General features: G+C 44.7%; 2 protein-coding genes across 2 annotated transcripts in view; both read right to left on the bottom strand.

Annotated features, from left to right (window-relative positions):
* Positions 1 to 2908: 2908 nt before the first annotated feature.
* NPPC (natriuretic peptide C) lies at positions 2909 to 5045 on the bottom strand. The gene is made up of 2 exons (XM_009889638.1): positions 4947 to 5045; positions 2909 to 3214 (listed from the first exon to the last, which is right to left on the bottom strand). The coding sequence occupies exons 1-2, from the start codon at positions 5043 to 5045 to the stop codon at positions 2909 to 2911; spliced, it is 405 nt and encodes a 134-aa protein (XP_009887940.1).
* Positions 5046 to 15573: 10528 nt separating this feature from the next.
* LOC104290525 overlaps positions 15574 to 17637 on the bottom strand; it is an 18659-nt gene continuing 16595 nt past the window's right edge. Inside the window, exon 15 of the mRNA XM_009889637.1 lies at positions 15574 to 16049. Within this exon, the coding sequence (XP_009887939.1) occupies positions 15574 to 16049 (476 nt within the window). The remainder of the gene's footprint in view (positions 16050 to 17637) is intronic.

The following is a 17637-nucleotide window of genomic DNA, read 5'->3' as shown; positions in this document are numbered from 1 at the left end:
TTAGTGTAAGTAAATTGCTGTGTATTGGGGGGGGGAAGGAATGAAAACCTCTTTGTAACTGTATGGAGTTGTGTTAAGTCAGAACAATGAATCAGAAATCCCTTTGGTCATGTTTGTGCAGGGCAGATGTCTTTGTATAACAGAAGCTACAGCAAGAGAGAGTGTTATCTGTATGGCCCAACACAACTTAAAACTTCTGGGAGAATTCACCCATGAATTACTGCGCAGTCTATGGGGCTCTGTCTAGAAAAGCTGTTTGTACTGATCAGGCTGCAGCGTTAGTTTTAAGACATGTGTGACGTGTGTAGTGATATGTGAATTATGCTGAAAACTGATTTACTCTTTCATCCTCCGTTCCCCACTTTAATTCTTCATCTGACTGGTGAAATGCTTCATTTTCTTGTTGTTCTTCTTAGGAAAGGCAACACAGGATATAATAAATTCATTACATGGACTATTCCGTTGTTTGAGAGCTTGTACTCAGGGCTGCCTGTGTAAGTGATGAGACCATTCCTTACCAGCGAATGTTTGTTTAGGGCATTTTCACTGTTGTTTTGTATCAAAGTGAACTTAAACAAAGTAAGTATCAAACAGTGTAAGACCTAATAAAGGCTGTTAACTAGAGAAGCCTTTGGGATATGTTGTTGAATTTTCTGCTTGGGATTTGTGTTGATAGCCTTGGAGCTACTGGTCTGAGGAGAGAAAGGTTCTGGATGATGGAATAGCCATAGACAGGTAGAATTAATGGTAATTTCTAAACGTGCAAGAAATATTGAAAGGGTAAAAGACTGCAAGAAAATAGAGAGAGAAGCTGTTGGTAGCTTATGCAAGGGGAGAGTATCTCCATTAACAAATCATTGTGTGCTTTCTGATCTCAGATAGCTCTTAAGTGTTTAAACATATGTTTAGGAGCTTGTTGTACTGCTGTCCTTCCCAGACCAAATCTGTGGCTTTAGGGTGGAAGCCATATATTGAAAATAGCATGAGAAAAGAACAAAGCTTTCTCTAGTTTGCCTCTGAATAGCTCTGCAACAGGTCCTGGGTCACCTTCGTTCTATGGGAATTGTGGTTAGAAGGAGCAGAACCAAATCACAGAGTTTAAGTGATTGAGGCAGACCCAGAAACTTGGTCTCTAGCTGCTCTGTGCGAACACGCTTTCGTAATGAGAGCTGAACTGCCAGAGATTCAGAGCACATGCAGCTGGAGGGTTGCTGATGAACTTGCTTTGCATAGATGTTTGTGCTCTGTGTTGCAGTTTATATCCAGGGATCCTGTTAGGAATAGGTTTATTACCAGAATATTTTCTTCCAGGAATATTTTCTTCCTGTCTTGTGGGCAAGAAAATGGGAGGAGTACAACTGTGTAGCCTATCTGTCTGCTCCAAGCAAAAGGCTGGAAGTGAACAGCTGTGCTGTCATTTGTGACTGTCAGTGTAGACATTTGTCTGAACAGCCTTACGGACTTCCGTGGAGCTGCTTGCAGCGTTCAGCTCTCATCAACGTTGGGACAGCAGAGTCATGGTCTTGGCAAACCAGCCTTCAGACAGAATTCATTTGACGCAGGATGTTTGCCAAGTAGCTGTTCTTTGATTTGGTCATAGTTAGATGCAGTGAATACTTGGCTTGCTTAAGAAATGGAACTGGTCAGATGCATTTTTTTTGTACAATCTTGACTTTCCTTTTTTGTTGGAAAAATGCTTTTCACTATCTGGACCTGCCTGTGGAACAGTAGGTGCTCTTTAACTTTCTGCAAAGAAGAGAGGTAGCATTTTTTTTTGGCAACATAAGATATACTAGTAAGAAAGAATTGTTTTCCTCTCTCAGTGGCAAATCCAAGTGCAGAGTAACAGCTTTCTACTGATGTCAGCTAAGACAGCTACGCTTTTAGTTCAAATTGTGGTGGTCAAAGACTTGGGGCTTTGTGTCCTGGTTTCTCATTACTTTTGTGAAGATGGCTATGTCAGTCTTGTTCCTGTTACACTTATGTTTAGATAGTAATATCTTAACCCCAGAAACGTTCTTTTGGTAATAAGAAGGGCTTGCTTGATTATGTATCCATTTTTTTTAAAAGCAGCTAAAAAGTCCTTTTTACCAGAAAGCAGCCCTCTGAAATGCCTCTGAATTCCAGTGGATTCAGGAATGATACATGAAAGAATCACAGCTAAGGCTTGAAGGAAATTCACCAAATTATGGAAAACAGTTTATTATCTATGACATAATGAGACTTGTTTATTTATACATTTAGTACACAAGCAGTACTTTTGTAATTACATTTCAGATAGATGTTCACAAATTATTACTCTGATACAAATAGGCAGTACAGCAATGGCCTATTCCATTGACTGAGTAATTCAAGGGACAGGTGGGGTGCAATTTTGAGTACAACATGTGGAGCCAATGTGAATAAGGGCTGGATATCTCACTGAAAGGCAACAGGTCCTTTGAAACCTCAACGTCAGTCCTGTCAAGAAAGCAGAGGAATAAGTAAAAGAAAGAGAAGTGGACAGAATTTCACACATGGAAATTAACTGATTTCTTACTGTTCTAGGGCCAGGTTCAGCTCCACTGTTCTGCTCAGAGTTTCTTTGGATTGACACAAGCATCCCTGGGGAGCTGGTGAAAACCTCTCTGATCTGGCTTCTGTGGCAAGATGAAATGCATACAGCTGACTTGGAGAAAGGAGTGAAAGCAGGTAAAGCAGAGATGTGGCATTCACGGGTTTTAAGTATACAACTGATGACAGTGAATTCTGAGGAGGGTAAAATTAGTAAACTGTGTTTGCAATAGGAGGATAAAAGTTACTTTAAGGCGCTATTTCCTTAAAGCTGAATTAAATGTGCTCTTCTGCATACTGATGCAAATTATACACGAACACACAAACTCTGGCTTTCTCTTACCATGGTAAGCAGTTAGCATCCCAGTCCACTCAGGGACCCGATTCTGTCCAGCTTGACACCAAAACAGCCTCTGGAGAGGCCCTTTTTGCTTCTGCCTTGGTATCTATGGGGTAAACTTAGGAGATCACTGAAGAACCTCAGGAGAGCACTGTCACCCGTGGACATGCTGTCAGGCTGGTCCCGGGTGTTTCGGGTCCACTGGAATTCAGCGTCTTGCTGATCAAAGGCACCTGTTGGGATCGTGTCATCTTGCTCACGGTCCCCCTCTTCTGAGACCAGGGGATGCTCCAGATCCTCATCGAATAGTTTGGACAGACTCTGAAAAAAGGGAAAGGTGGAGAGGGAAGAGGGGAGAAAAAGGAGGGGTTCTGGGAACTCGGTCATTATTTTCATATAAGCCATGCTCAGTGCTAAGTTTGGAGAAACTTATTTTGAACGTTTATCTGAGGATGAAAGTACTTGAAGTGATTTCTGAAGCTGATGATGGGTATCTTTAGTTTCTTCTGGATCACCAAGCTGCTCTGAGCTAACACTGTATGCTCTCTCAAAATGCTCTAAGGCTCTATGCTGTTACCGTATTCTGTAGTTCTGAGCTGACAAACTGTCAGTTAAGTCTTTCCTGGAGCTGGGGATCTGGAGTATGGGCTAAATTGTGAAAGATGGCAAAAGAGGCTTGGTCAAGAGTGAATAAGGAACAAGAAAAAATGGTTGATACCTTGGAATAATAAGAGAAGCAATGCAATGACAGGAGACATGCTGAAAGTGGTGCTAGAAGGATTATATATTTCTTTACAGATTGAGAGGCTACTTTGTATTTGGGAATATCAGATCCCTAGTTAGGTAGCTGGAATGTGTTTTCCTAATGACTTGGAATTCCTGTGCACACAAATACACACACACTCTCTTTTTTTCTCATGTTCTGCCTCTGCAGCTTGCAAGCAGGGACTGCATTACTGCATGTTATGGTTTGAGAAATTCACAACATTTTATTGTTGTTTAGACAATTATTCTGTCACCCAATGACCCCTCCCCACCTGGGAAAGGGACTACGGGAAAAAACAAGGAAACCCAGGGGCTGTAATGTAAACAGACTGAATAGAACGAGACTAGATAATTAATGTTAATAACACTAAAGAAACAATATTGATCCCAATACCAACATAAAATATACAAGGATTATACTCAGCCTGTTCTGTCAGTAGGAAGCTGTGCACTCCCAGCAGTGGACAGCAAATGTCGGACACTGAGAGTGCTACGGCTTTGGGAGGAAGAGCTCAGGGGTCTGGCACCGGGGCAAGAAGTTCTCAGGATCGCAGCCATAATAGGAGAGAAAAACTTCGCAGAAAGCTTCCTAATCTGTGTTGAATGTGATGTTCATGGTATGAAATAATCCTGTTGGCCAGCTTGGGTCAAGTGCCTGGGTCTCGTTCCTCCTCATCCCTGCACCTGCCTAACTCAAAACCACTGAGACCTTGAAACCCGCACACTATAGCTAGCTATACAGTAAATATTTTCACAGTTTGAGACACCAGGGTCTTCTAAAAGTGCAGTTTTCCCAAACATTAGAAGAGAAACTAGTTGTGTGTCGTTCAAACCAGGACACTGCACTACTGGGCTGAGGAGGAGATCGTGCTAGTACAACTCATTAATTCTTCTCTTAGCTTAAACCAAGGGCTTCAGGGAGGACCACACAGGTGACTCTAGATAGGAGTTTTTCCAGAAAAATTCCTTTTACTCTGAAAGTTTATTGCTTCACTCAGTCACAGGATGACCCTCAATCTGCAATCACCAAATCGTCCCCACAGGAAAAAAACATTTTCTTTTCAAATACCTCATGTGATCAGAAATTTAAATCCAGTAATCGATTACATTAGTTTCGCTTCATTTAATAACTCTGTGTCTACCCACCTCAGGGTTCCTGCTGTCATGATCTCTTTGAGTGTCTCGTACTGCTTTAGCTGGGGTTGGAAGAAATGGAGCTAATCTGAAGTGCCTAAGTCCTAAAGAAGCATCAGTTTCTTTCAGTTCTATTGAGCAGCCAGTCACTTACCTGTAAGCTGGAAATGGGCCTGGCCCGTGCCTGGTTTTGACTGACAATAAGCAGCAGAAGGAATCCAGGGCAAAAAAGAAGTTTCAGGTTCGTCTTCATGTTTTGGTGTCTCTGATTCCTCTCCCCTTGAGTCTCTCTAGTTCAGTGTTGCTCTGTGTCTCCAGCTACCAGCCTTTATATCTTCCTCCAACCCCTCCCAAGTCTACCTTTTGAGTTCCTGCCAGTGCAAGGATTGGATTGAGGTTCTGATCTGTTTTCCCAGGAGGAGGAGGGAGGAAATAGTTCTCTTTTCTGATGGCGAATAAATGGAGCGTTTTACACTTAGGCAATGCAGCATCATTCTGTTGCTGTGAATCTGAAGGTCCTTGCAGCCTGCTGTCTTGGTGCCACTTACGTACGTCGGTTTGCTTAGCTCAGTGTTCCTTGGGTTGACTGCTAAACCGTTCCTTTCCATCCAGAGAAAAATATTTGTGAGGGAAGTATAAAATGAGACAGGAAGCACATTATATCCACTACACATTCACCTGGCTCCTTTGTCACCGTGAAGTACCTAATGAGAGGGACAGGGGTCTCATAAAACGTGCTATGTAAGAGCAAGGTCATAATATGGCATTAGTAAACTATGAGACAAAGGGAAACTTTTACATTAGTAAACTATGAGAAGGGAAATCCAAGTCTTAAAAATACAGCAAGTTGTGTTAGTTACTGGCCTGAGTCACAGGGAGGGTGGCTGAAACCAGGCTAACAGGCACAGAAAGCTTCTACATGGCTTAAGTTGAGGAAGAAATTCCTCTTCTCCCCTGGATCCAGATTAAACCTTTTCCTCTATGTGTTCTTTCCCAGTTTATCATACACAACTTGTATTAAATCTGAAATTAGTATGAAAGGAAGCACAGCCCCAACATCTTTCTCACAACGTGTACAGGGACAGTAACAAGCTGCAGGATCAGAATGTGTGTTTGGTGTAGTCTTTCTCTCTTTTTTTGAATGAATTGAAGAGCCAGTTTCAAACAAAATGAATTCTGCTGAGTGTTAGGAAAAGCAGAAGAAACTGAATCAGTTCTTAGCCAGGATCTTGAGGGTATTTGAATCGCTGCTGTTGGCCAGACCTCCCTCTACTGTAAAAGCACCTGGGAGATGTGTTGGTGCCCTGATGAAGATGTGTGTAGATAACTGATTCTCCAAATGCCTCATCTGTTCCGATGAGTTTTTTACTAAGTTCCGTACCAAGAAATCACCCTTTTTCTGTTTTGGGGACACTGGGGAAGAGCAGCAATAAAATCTGTCAAGTTGCGTGTTTTGTAGGGGCTTGAAATTTGGCCCCACTGAAAAATGGGAATGTTCTTGAGTAAGCAATAACACATCTTGATCTTTCACTGCATTTTTACACACATGTGATGCAGAACGTTAAAGGCCATTAAGCTCCATTTGTATAGAGTAAATGGAAATGAAGGATCATCTGGCAGTGTCATCTGATCTTTGAGGTTAAGAGTCTTGTTGGTACTGAAAGCTTGGAAAAAATAATTCTATGGTGCCAGCAGGTTTAACATTTTCAGTGTTTTTTCATCTGTAGCTCAGTTTAAGACAATTATTATGTGCCTCTAGGAATGGGTATTTTAAGGAGACAGCTTATAAAGATCCCTCTATGACAGAAAGGGAGGTCTGATGTTATTACATTGTTGGAATTTCTTTGTTGTTGATGTTGATTAAAACCGCATTTGACCTGAATCTTACTAGAAAATGAAATCATCATTTCAGAGGTTTGAGGTGTGTAATTTGCAGTGTAACAAAACAGTAAGAGGAGGTCAGGACAGTTTCAGGCTTGTCTCTTCTCCAAACCAAAAAACCTCCTAGGGTTGTTTTGTTGGTTTGATTGGCTTGTCACAAGTCTGCGTATATGTGGATGATAAATTTTCTTGACCTCAAGATCTTTGAACTTGTTTTGTGGAAGTTCTGAATTGTCTTTTCGGTAACTGTTGGAAATATATACACTAGCACAGTCCTCATCCATGACTGTGTTGGTAAAATCAGAATAATTAAGGTTGGAAATTACTTTTGGAGGTCTGTGGTACAATCTTGTGCTAAAAGCAGAGCCAGAAGATCAAATTGCTCAGTGGCCTGTCAAGTTAAGTTTTTCAAGGAAAAAAAATATTTCCTAATATCTGGTTGGAATTTTCCTTGTTGCAGCTCGTGTCATTGCCTCTCACCCTGACACTGTGCAGCTGGATGCTGTCCATAAGCAGAACAAAAGGATGTTCCGTCTCCCAAAACAATGACACTCAGTGTAAGTGTGTTTCACAGTGCCGCATAACCTAGACAATGAGGACAGCTTCAGTCCATCTAGTCAACAGCTGGGTTCAAATCAGATACAGCGCAGTGGAAAGTAGTTAGAAACAAAAAGCCATCAAGTGAAAGTCTCTGCTTTACATTCTGGATCTCCTCAGGGCTCAGAGTAGCATTGAAACTCGGTGTCTGAATATTCACGGCAATTTTAAAAATTGCCATTACGATGGTGCAGTTAAGATAGATACTTCCAGAACAAACTTCAGTTTGTAAGAAGGGAGGAACCCCTTAGGACAGTAGAAAATGTTTGGGAGACAGGAGATGGCTTTTTGCCCATTTCTGAGGTGATTTGAGTGTTCATTCGTATGGTGAATCCTCCATGTAGTGTGGAAGGAAGTATCAGGAAGAAGGCAGGCCGGTGTGTGTTGCTCATCTCCAACAGTAAATTGTTTGCTAGCTCACTGAGAGCAGAGATATTATTTCTTATTAGAAGAGTAGGGTTAGGGCATGCATCCCCAGAGGAACGGTATCTGCCTCATCTCTACAGGCTGCAGTGAGGAAGGCGAGCTCTGAAGTTGATAGCGTGTGGCATGCTTAGACAGGTACCATTAGAGCACTGCCGCAGTAACTCATTATCCTCCTCTTCCCTAGCTCAGTGACCCCTTTCGGCCTCCTCCTCCTTCCCAGTCGCTCAGGCCAGCATTTCCTGGCTCACCACAGCTGGCTGAAAGGACAGTGACGTGTCTGCAGCACTTTCGTCAAAGTGGGATCGCCAAGTCCTTGATGGAAGCTGGCACCAAGGGCCCCTCATTGCCAGACATTAACATTTAGCTGTGGTATCCAAGCATCCGCTCGGTCGTCCGTCTCCCTCGCCCTCTCCTGAGTGGTCTAGCGGCTGAGCTGAGGCAGGGTTCAGTGCACAGCATCATCATGAGCCCAGGCTTGGCTGGTAATTACCCAGCTGCAGGTGCTCTGCTTGCTCTTCTGGCACGTTGTTGCCTTCATCTTGGGTCATAACCCTTGCTGACAGCAAGGCCCTGTTGCGGGAGGGAGTGCCGGGGCATCTGCAGCAGCAGTTCTCTACAGAGAAGGGATTGGCACAGGGACTGTTGAGCTCACTGACCTGCTGTAAGGCTGGAAGGTATTCACTGGGTCTGAACCAGTACAGTCCAGAGGAGAGTTTGGTCCCTACCCCAGGGGTGGCTGGGACTGTACGCAGAGGACCTCTGATCTCCTAGTGTCTGTGGTAGCCCATCTGTGGAGTAAACCAGACCTTCGCTACTGGGTGACTCAGAAGGGACTTTCCTTTTCGGCTGGTCATCCCACCGCACACATTTCCGCACTCCTCTTCCTGCCCAGCAGTACTTTCTGCGGGACTGTGAAAGCCAGTAAGAGGGTAGACTCAGGGCTGTTGTCACTCTTCTCTGGGGTGCTAAGGATGCATTTTGCCTTTGCCTGATCTGTTCTGCTCTCACTAATGCTCACTGATCTCTTTGATAGGGATGAAGAGGGGATATTTTTCCTCTGTAGCCCTTTGGGACAGAAGGGGCCTGGGCCACCAGAGGACAAGGAAAGCAGCAGGCTGGCATTTAGTAGCAGGTTGTAGGTGGTTTTGCAGTATTGGGTTCTGATGGTAAAACTTTAATATTAGGTTTGTCAGGCACATTTATCACATTCTGCTGATGCTAATGAAGCCCAGCGGGGAAGCAGCAGTGAGGGAGGGGATGAAATAGCTGGAGATTGTGCTCAGTGCCAGTCAAATGGCTGTCTCGGTATGCTCTGTGGCTCACTGCTGCTTGCTGGGAAAGGAGTTGGGCCCAATTCTGATCTCTGCCGCAGCAGGGATGGAAACAAAGAAGCCACATGGGACTTCTGTATCTGGCCTGTGGCAGCTGAGATCAGTCTGATTTCTCTCATTATCCCCCTGTGCTGGCACTTGGATGGCATTAGGGAGAGAAGCACAACATCCACTGATTCATTGCTGGCTGCTCCTGGCCCCCTTTTCAACGATTCATCTCCCAAAGGAGCTTTTTCTTCATGCCTGAGGGCATTTTTAGGTTCAGCGGTCCTGCTGTGTGGTTTGGTGCTAAAGATCCCCGACTTTGCTCTGTGCTAGTCTTGCTGATGTTTATAACAATTTTGCTGCAAATTCTTTTGACGTCTAGAGGCAAGCTGCTTTTCCTAAGGTACTTTAAGCACACAGACTCCCACTGTCCGTGGTTCAGCACTCTTCAGCAATGGTATCCTCAGCTCTCAAAGGAAAAAGTGGAGAGGGAATGGATCAAGTTATAGATGCAAATAATAGTCGTAGAGCAGGTGAAATGTGAAAACTGCTGGAGAGCTGGTGTGAAAAACACAGACAGCTTTTACAGGCTGTGGTGCTGGAGAAGAGTCTCAGATTAATCATGGTAGGATGATGGGAAGAAAGAAGGGGTTTTGTATGAGACAAATGTGAGAAGTAAGCAGGGTATGAAGGCTAGGCAAACACTGTAGGATCAGCTGAAATAAAATTCAGGATTTTTTGAGACACTAGTAAAATGGATCCCGAAACAAATAGAAAACAAGCTGAGGTGTTCAGAGCAATGGCACAAGACTGCTGGTTGGTGCCTGGTGAGAGGCAGAAGCTTAAAGAAGTGCTCATGTTCCATAAAACCTCACCTAAAACTATATTTTTGGCTAAGCTTTATCTCAAGCAAGAGCAGCATCTTGCTGTCCAGTTGTTTTGGAAAGGTGGGAATGTCTACGCAGGCAAGTTGTAGGTATTCACAGTGCGACTGAAAACATGGATTAGCTGTGCCTGGTTTTAAACCATGTAGGTCTTTTTAGTCCTGTGGTAGCCAGTCTTTCCCCCGCCCCTGCTTTTTAAGTTGGTCCTCAGAAATTCTTAGGCTGATCATGCGCTAAACTGTTTAGAATCCAAGTCTTTCTTTCTCTGTGTTGTATTACATACCTTTGGTATTTGAACTGAGGTCTGATTGGGCTACATATTATTGCCTTACTATAGGAAGATTGGACTTTCAGTGGGAGCTAGGTCAGGCCTCAGTTCGTAAAATTAATTGTATAGTGAAGCATGCAGCTAATTAACAACTGAAAGCAGAAAGACTGTTGCATTACTCTGCAGTTCATAACCTCTGGCAGGAGGAAGAAAGAGAACCATTCCTGGGCAGCATGGAGACTACATATCCCCGGTTGTTTTGAGCTGAGAGAGATTTTGCGAGCAAAACTAGGTGGTCATTCCTGCGAGATTCCACCTAGCCTCTTCGGGTTGGCTGCCTTTGTCGTTAACCAGGTGTGTGGTGACCTCTTCTGGTGAATAGAGAATATGCGTCCGAGTTCGGTTAGAACAATTCTGCTTAAAAAAAAATGAAAACAGATCAGACACTGGGACAGGTTTTGGTAAAATGACCACTTCAGTCTTTCATCCAGGAACATGATATGTACAGTACCAGAAGGGGCTGAGTGGCTCTTTTGCAGGCTTTAGACTCTAGTAGCCATGTGAGGATGTGCGAGTGGTTATGTCTTGGGAGGGCACATGGTATGTGTGTGATATATGAATGGGTGTGTATGATATATAAAAGTTTGTGTGTACAGCAGTGTCAGATGTTCTGGTGGGTGGCTAAGTTTAGATCCACCACTAGATGTGTCGATTTGGACTCATGATGGATTTTGCAGAATGTAAGTTTCTGTAAGAAGAGATGGGTGTGGGGAGGACATCTCTTCAGCATTTTGTCTGGGGTAACATTTGCCAGGTTTTTCTTTGCAACCTACTGCATCCTGGAATAGCTTGGAGCCGTGTCAACAGTGCCCATTGATCCAGAAGGTTTGTTAGCCAAGCGGTCACACTATCCCATTGTGCTATTTATTGCTGCGTGCCATTTGTCAGTATAGAGCGTGCAGAAGAAGCAGCTACTTCTAGAAATGGCTAAACAGCTACAGGAATGAGATGGCACCTGTCCTAGAAGTTGCTGTGGTTGTTTACTTCCCCCCTCTCTCCCCTAACAGACTGGTGATGAACCTAAGAATAACTTGACTAACTAAAAATGTAGCCATTACATAAAGCCTATCCTCCACTAAGCACTGTAGATTTTCTTCAGCCTGTGAGAGAGTGGTGCTGTGCATAACCTCAGTTTTGTATTCCCACAGCAGGATTCCAATTGTCCACTGGTTTTAACACATCTCAGACCCATGGACTTTCCTTGACTAGAGAACTGTGTACCTAGGTCCCTGCTTTTTGAGAACAGGGAGGTAAACTGTCCCAATTTTCGTTTGGCAGAGAATTCACGTGTGTATTATTCTTTCTCTTGCTTTCAGTCATAGTCTTCTTCATCAATGCTTCTCATCAGTTCAGGCACAACTGGATACTTGCATGTGCCCATGCTTGCTCACTAGGATTAGAAGGCAAATCCTTCATGTCACAGTGTGGGAAGCGGTTGGTTGTGACAGGGAGACTGTCCTGGGAGTCTGCAGTGGATGCACATTAGGCTATGTGTGAGCAGGAAGAGCTCCTTCCTACCTCGGGTTGGTGAGCTGCAGTGGGAGGAATGCAGCCTCATCCAGAGCTTAGCTAAGCTGCGCTTTCTTAGTAAGTAGCTATGGTGAGTCTTATCACCCACTGTTCTTGATTTGACAACCCTTCTTTGTTTTCCCAGAAAATAATCACTGTGTTTGCCAAGCTTCTGGAAATAGCTACATCCTTTTGTGGTGGAGGATGGCATGGCCGTGGTCCAGAGGGGCAGGATATTTTAGCTGTTGCTTGTCAGCACAGCGAGATGGGCGAGTAGCGTTTCAAAAAGTAACACTTCTAAGGCTATGATAAGGTGCTCAGGCTACAGGGCTGGAGCCTGTGTTCATGCTTGAGATAAACTCCACTGTCAGCGCCACATTCACACCTCCCCTGTCACATTAGGCACCCCATGGTCCTGCCTTTCCCACTAGTCACTTGCTACAAAGCCTCAGCACAGGGGTATCAGGCCCTGTGCCTTCCTCTGCAGAGTCCCCAGGGGCTGAATTGCTCCATGTGCCCTTGTGGTGACATTGAGGTGGCTAGAGGAAATACTGTGGGTTAGAATAGATTTGTCACCGAGGATTGTCACCCTGAACTTCCTTTGGACTCAGCCACTTCCCTTTGGGATGCCCTGTCTCGCCATTGCAGTCTAGACAAAGGAGAAATGGGTAGACAAGCTATAAGTTAGGGCTTGCGGTGTGGGTTAGGGGATGTACAGTAGTGGGGCTGCTTCCTCGTGTGAACGCAAACACCAAATGTGCTGTGTGAAATGACAGAGATTGGGGGAAGGCACTTAAATCTGCCTGTGGGTGCTGAGGAAATACATGAGTTCACTCCAATTACTTACAGTCCCTCTGTCTCTGTAAAAGTGAATTTTGAGTCAAATGTTTAGTGGCTATGGGCTGGACAGAGTTACTCTGGAATTGGAGAATTTAATTTAACTAATTTACAGAGACAAAAGACAGTTGTGTTAAGCAACTGAATGCTGCTAGAAAGCTGAAACCCGTGGGGCTGTGGCAGTGGGTAGAAGAATCACTCCTCTAACCAAAATAGTTTAATCACTGCAAAACCAGAGCTTAAACCTAGCTTCAGGATGAGGAAAATACAGAGTTCAGAGGTTTCCTCCTACACATGTGGTGTCAGCTTCAGGTCACAAAAAAGTGCTTCGTGGAAGTGTGGGTATGATACAACTTGCCCTTACAACAGGCTTATGTGGACAGGGAAATGAATGGGATTTTGTCACCAAGCTGAAGACGTCCTCTACTCATGATGTGATCGGAGAGTTAAAGTTACTACTTAAGTTAATATAACTGTCAACCAGATTGAGAACCCATGAGACTGCTCGCTGTTGATCAGCTGCGCGGATACAGCTTCAGTTCTCTGTCCCTCTGGGTGTTTCAGTCCTGACCTTGAAGGATTTTCAGCCTATATGGAGCTAAACTCTTTACTCTCATAAATTATGTATTGATGGAGGGAAGGTTTTGGCCATTTGCACAAACAAACAAAAAAAAAAACCCAAGAAAACACTTACGGCTCCATGTGTGCACAGACAGTTTTATGTGTGCGAGTCAGCAAATAGCATTTTTACAGACGCTTGCTAGCAGTCGGTAGAGCAGTCAGGCTTGAGTAGCACCTGCACATGGAGGGGTTGTGCAGTATGTCTGTGTGTGCCTGATGGGCTGTAGGAAATGTTGAACTCACTTCCCTGTCAGTGATTTAGCTCCATGACCTGTTCAAAGGGGGCCTGAGATGCCACCTTTAAGCCTGAACTTTAACACCCTGGTTACATTGCTGTGTCCCATTGCAGTGAGCAGGAGGTCCGAGAGCATGTTTGATCCATGTCTGTCTGCACGTCCTGATCTGGGAGCAATTTCTTCCGTGTATCTGCTCATTTCCCCCCCCAAGAATCATCTCTGTCTGCTCTGCTTTGAAGGCTGGATGGGAAAGCAAAGCAGTAATGGACAGGTAGGGTGGGAATACAGCCACACACATTACTAGTCCTTTTTACAGGAAATAGTGCTTCGGTGCTTTCTGAAATGTGGGAGAACCCTCCAAAGGGTCTTCACTTGAGCACTCAAAACCCATCTTTGAAAAAACCCATTTTGTGAACAGGTGTCTATGCTGAAAACCCTTAACTGTTCTTACTTAAAACCAACATGCTAGTGTGGCTCCTCTTTGCACAGCTGATAGATGCCACAAAACTGTGGAGGTAGACAATGCTTCCCTTGCCCACTGGAGATTCTTCACATAACTTCTGCATTGTTTGACCAAGAGGATTTGTTTTACCATGTCACCTCCCTGAGGATAACGGCACATTTTTTTGCTTAGTGTTGAAGTGTGAAGACCGTTGTGAGCCATGACATCATATCTCAGGCCAGAGCAGATCAGGAAATGACCAAGAAGGCCTAAAATATTGGCCATGGGAAGAATGAATGGAGGAGAGAAGGGATATGATACAGCAATGCTCTTTAGCCTAGATAGGTCAGATGCACTTGACAAGTGTAATAGGACCAGGAGATCTTTGACACTTTAGCACATGGTGATATTTTAGTGCCGAGAGATGGCTTGTGGGACATAGAGGTGAACTAGGGTGCAAATCCACTAGATGACATGCTGATAAATCAGAGCTGCACTTAGACAGTGAGGAGTAAAGGGGATATGGGCCTGAACAGCTAGTCTGCTCCAAATCTGACCCTTCTTTGACTCTAGGAAGCGTAAAATGAATTCTGGGTCCCAATCTCTCACCACAGCTAGAACAGTAATTCCCTCCACACATGTATATTAATGGCTATGGCTGTTTTGGGGGGAGTGGAAGGGAAGGAAGGTGGTAATAGAAGAAAAGCAGCAAACTACATTTTCTAGAAAAAAATTAATGTTTTTTGCAAAAAGAAATCATTTTAAGTACTGGTACATAAACTGAATAGTTTCAACTATTTTTGAACAGATGTAAACCAGAAGGGGATTGGTCTCTTATTTTTTTTTTAAAGAAGAGCTTTGTAAGGTAAATTACCTCTGAGGTCTTGCTCAGTGGGTTACAAAGCTGAGGGCTTGTTTTGGTCCAAGGTTGCAACAGCCACGGGTCTTATCACTGAAGTCAGAGCCAAGACAAACGTTCGGGCTTGGTCATGTCGGTCTCATTTTGTCCACAGCAAAAGAGGCCTTCACTAATGTCCAAACAGACCTCACTCGCAGAGACTGGTGCTGTCTTGCTGCTCATTTTGTAAATAATCTGCTCTCCAAATCGCTAGAGCACATTTCTCTCTGTAGTTCTCTCTCCTTGTTTCCTTGTGTTGTGCATTGAGAGGAAGATGATTTAGCTAAGACTTAGCTCTTTGGGGTCTTTTATTCTGTAATTGTATGGGACACAGGATTGACCAGTGATCAAAGCATTGCTTTGCGAAGTGGAAATGTGCGTTGCTTTCATGATCTTGTCTGCAGTCTGAGCAACTGTTCGTCTCTGTATTTTTCCCCCTGCACGAAGCGTGTGTGATGCTCCCCTGTCTCACGTGGATATGATGAAACTAGGTTGTTGTCTGTGCATCTGTGGCAAGAATGAGTGAGAGCCTTTGCAGATACTCAGTAATTACCTGGTGACCGGAAAGCTTCTACTGGAGGAGAGAGGCTGCATTTAAAACTTCTATACCTCCTAACTGTAACACTGCGTGGCTTTCCAGAGCTATTTTTTGCACATCCCTAATCATTATACTACTGTACTTTAAACCTCAAAACAGATCTCCACTTATACAGGTCTGAGAGCTTGATTTGGTACCCCTTAACTTAGCTTCAAAGCAAGTACCTTCATTGAGACAACAAAATGTCCTGTCCCTCCAGGCTGAGCTTCTAGGCCCCGTGCCCGCTGATTTGTTCCCTAACGATCCTGCCAACTTGAGGCTGCGAAGCACAAGTGTTGGTGAGCCACGTGTGGAAGGCAGAAAGTTCAGAAGGGAGGAATTCCTGGAGCAGCAAGAGGAGGGGGGCATGACAGGAAAAGGGGACTGATACTTCCCTGAAGAGCCCATCACAAATAGTGCAAGAATAACAGCTGTCTGTCATGGCTACAGATTCCCTTATCTGGGAGCGTTGAGCGGTGGAGCCTGTCGACACTTCTGCCTCGCGCCCTGCTCTGCACTCAGCCGCCTGCAGATACAGAGTGGCTTGAACAAGTTCCAGTGCTCGCTCTCGGAGCTTCCCAGGACCCCGCCGCGCAGCGCCGTTGGGCAGCCAGGTGACATCACTGCCAACAGCCCGGTAGGCGCTTCCTGTGTCACATTCCCAACTGAAGAGCCTCTTGCCAAATCCCTGTCGTTCTACACAGTCTTTTTAGGAACAAATGGTCTAATTTTAGCCCGACTGCCACAAACACCTTCCTGAAATAGACTCTGACTCTCTCCTGCCTTGTGCATGTTCTTGAGAGTTTAAAAACAAAATCCCCAGTCCTTAGGTTCCACAGCTAAGGCCTCTGTCAGCCTAAATTTGGGCAGTAAGAAATACTGAGCAGTGCAGTGGGGAAACCGCTGTGACTGTTAGACCCGTACTGAGCTGAGCAAGGACAGGAATGTTCCAGAGAGGCAGAAACTCAGGTGATGGCACATCACAAAGTTGTATGGATCTGGTCCAATCTGGATGAGTTGTTCTGTACTTCAGGGACTTTGCAATAGGAAGAACTTGTTGTTTTCACGGCTGATTGCAACCAGATGTGACATTTAGAAGTATAGTGAATGGACTTATGCAGTGGCCTCTGTGGTTTGCCTAGGACAATGGCTCTAATCACCATCCTTTGTTTTTGGGGCCTAACTGGATGGTCACTAGCCTAGGAGTCAATAAACTGTGGTTCTGATCCCACAGCAAAGTCCATTCATATGTGTCTGTGCTGTCCTTAAAGGGCATGTGCAGCAGTGACCTGCGTTGAGAATGAATAAAAAGCACTTATAGAAGAATTAGGAATTACTTGGAGATGAGGACAAGGAGCACAAACCCCACAAAATCACTGGGGTTTTATGCTCCTGCCTTTTGTCATTTCCATGAGTTTGATTATGTGAGCTCTTGCACTGAAGGATCAATGCAAACCTGTACTGCTGTTTTTAATTAGCAGTAAAAAGCCATGTCTTTAAAGAATTCTCTAAATAGGAAAGGAAAAATGTTTTCAGGCGGCTGTTGCCTTTATGTCACTCTCTTGGGAGTGACATACACCCCCTTTATATTCCTTTAGACCTGCTAATTAAGCAGCTCCTTGTATCTGCAGGTCAGCTGATCAGCTAATGGACTCCCTGCAGTCTCCAGTGCACCATGTCTTGAAGGGTAAATAGGAAAAGGCAAAAAGCCCGTGGGGGTCTCACTGGATGCCGGCCTGACTTGTCCACAGGGCCTTTTCTGAGCAGCACTGAAAGCAGGCACACGAGACAAAGCACAACGGCCCCCAAGGCTGTTACCCTGGGGTTTGCCAGGGTCATTGGGTGTATGGCCAATGCAGCATGTGAGACTATTAGCCAGGAGAGCTTCCCAGCTTGCCATCATTCAGCTGAGGACTAAAAATACTGTTGGCTCATATGAGGTGAATGCAAAGTGGCTGGTGTTACTGAATACTCTAAAGGCCAAACCCCTGGCACCTGGCTCCAGCTGGGCTTTAATGGAGGAGAACAAAAGCGGCAGTAGGGCTTCATGTGCTGAGCATCGCGGCAGGAGCTGGGAGTGCGCCAGCACATTCAGGGAAGGACAGAAGGGACACGGGGGACAGGACTTCTCCATTCTGGGTGAGCACCTGAGTTACCCCAACTGCTGCACAGTCTGGGATAGCTTTTGCTCTCTTTCTCTGGCAGTATGAGCCAGGATCTTTGAAATGTCACTGGCAAGAACTTTGACAAACTGATTAATTTCAATGAACGATTTTTCTCCCCCCCCCGCCAC

Source organism: Charadrius vociferus, unplaced genomic scaffold (assembly GCF_000708025.1).
Source record: "Charadrius vociferus isolate BGI_N301 unplaced genomic scaffold, ASM70802v2 scaffold477, whole genome shotgun sequence".
Taxonomy (NCBI): domain Eukaryota; kingdom Metazoa; phylum Chordata; class Aves; order Charadriiformes; family Charadriidae; genus Charadrius; species Charadrius vociferus.
The sequence above is the reverse complement of the archived record's forward strand: the minus strand, read 5'-3'. Positions and strand labels throughout refer to the sequence as shown.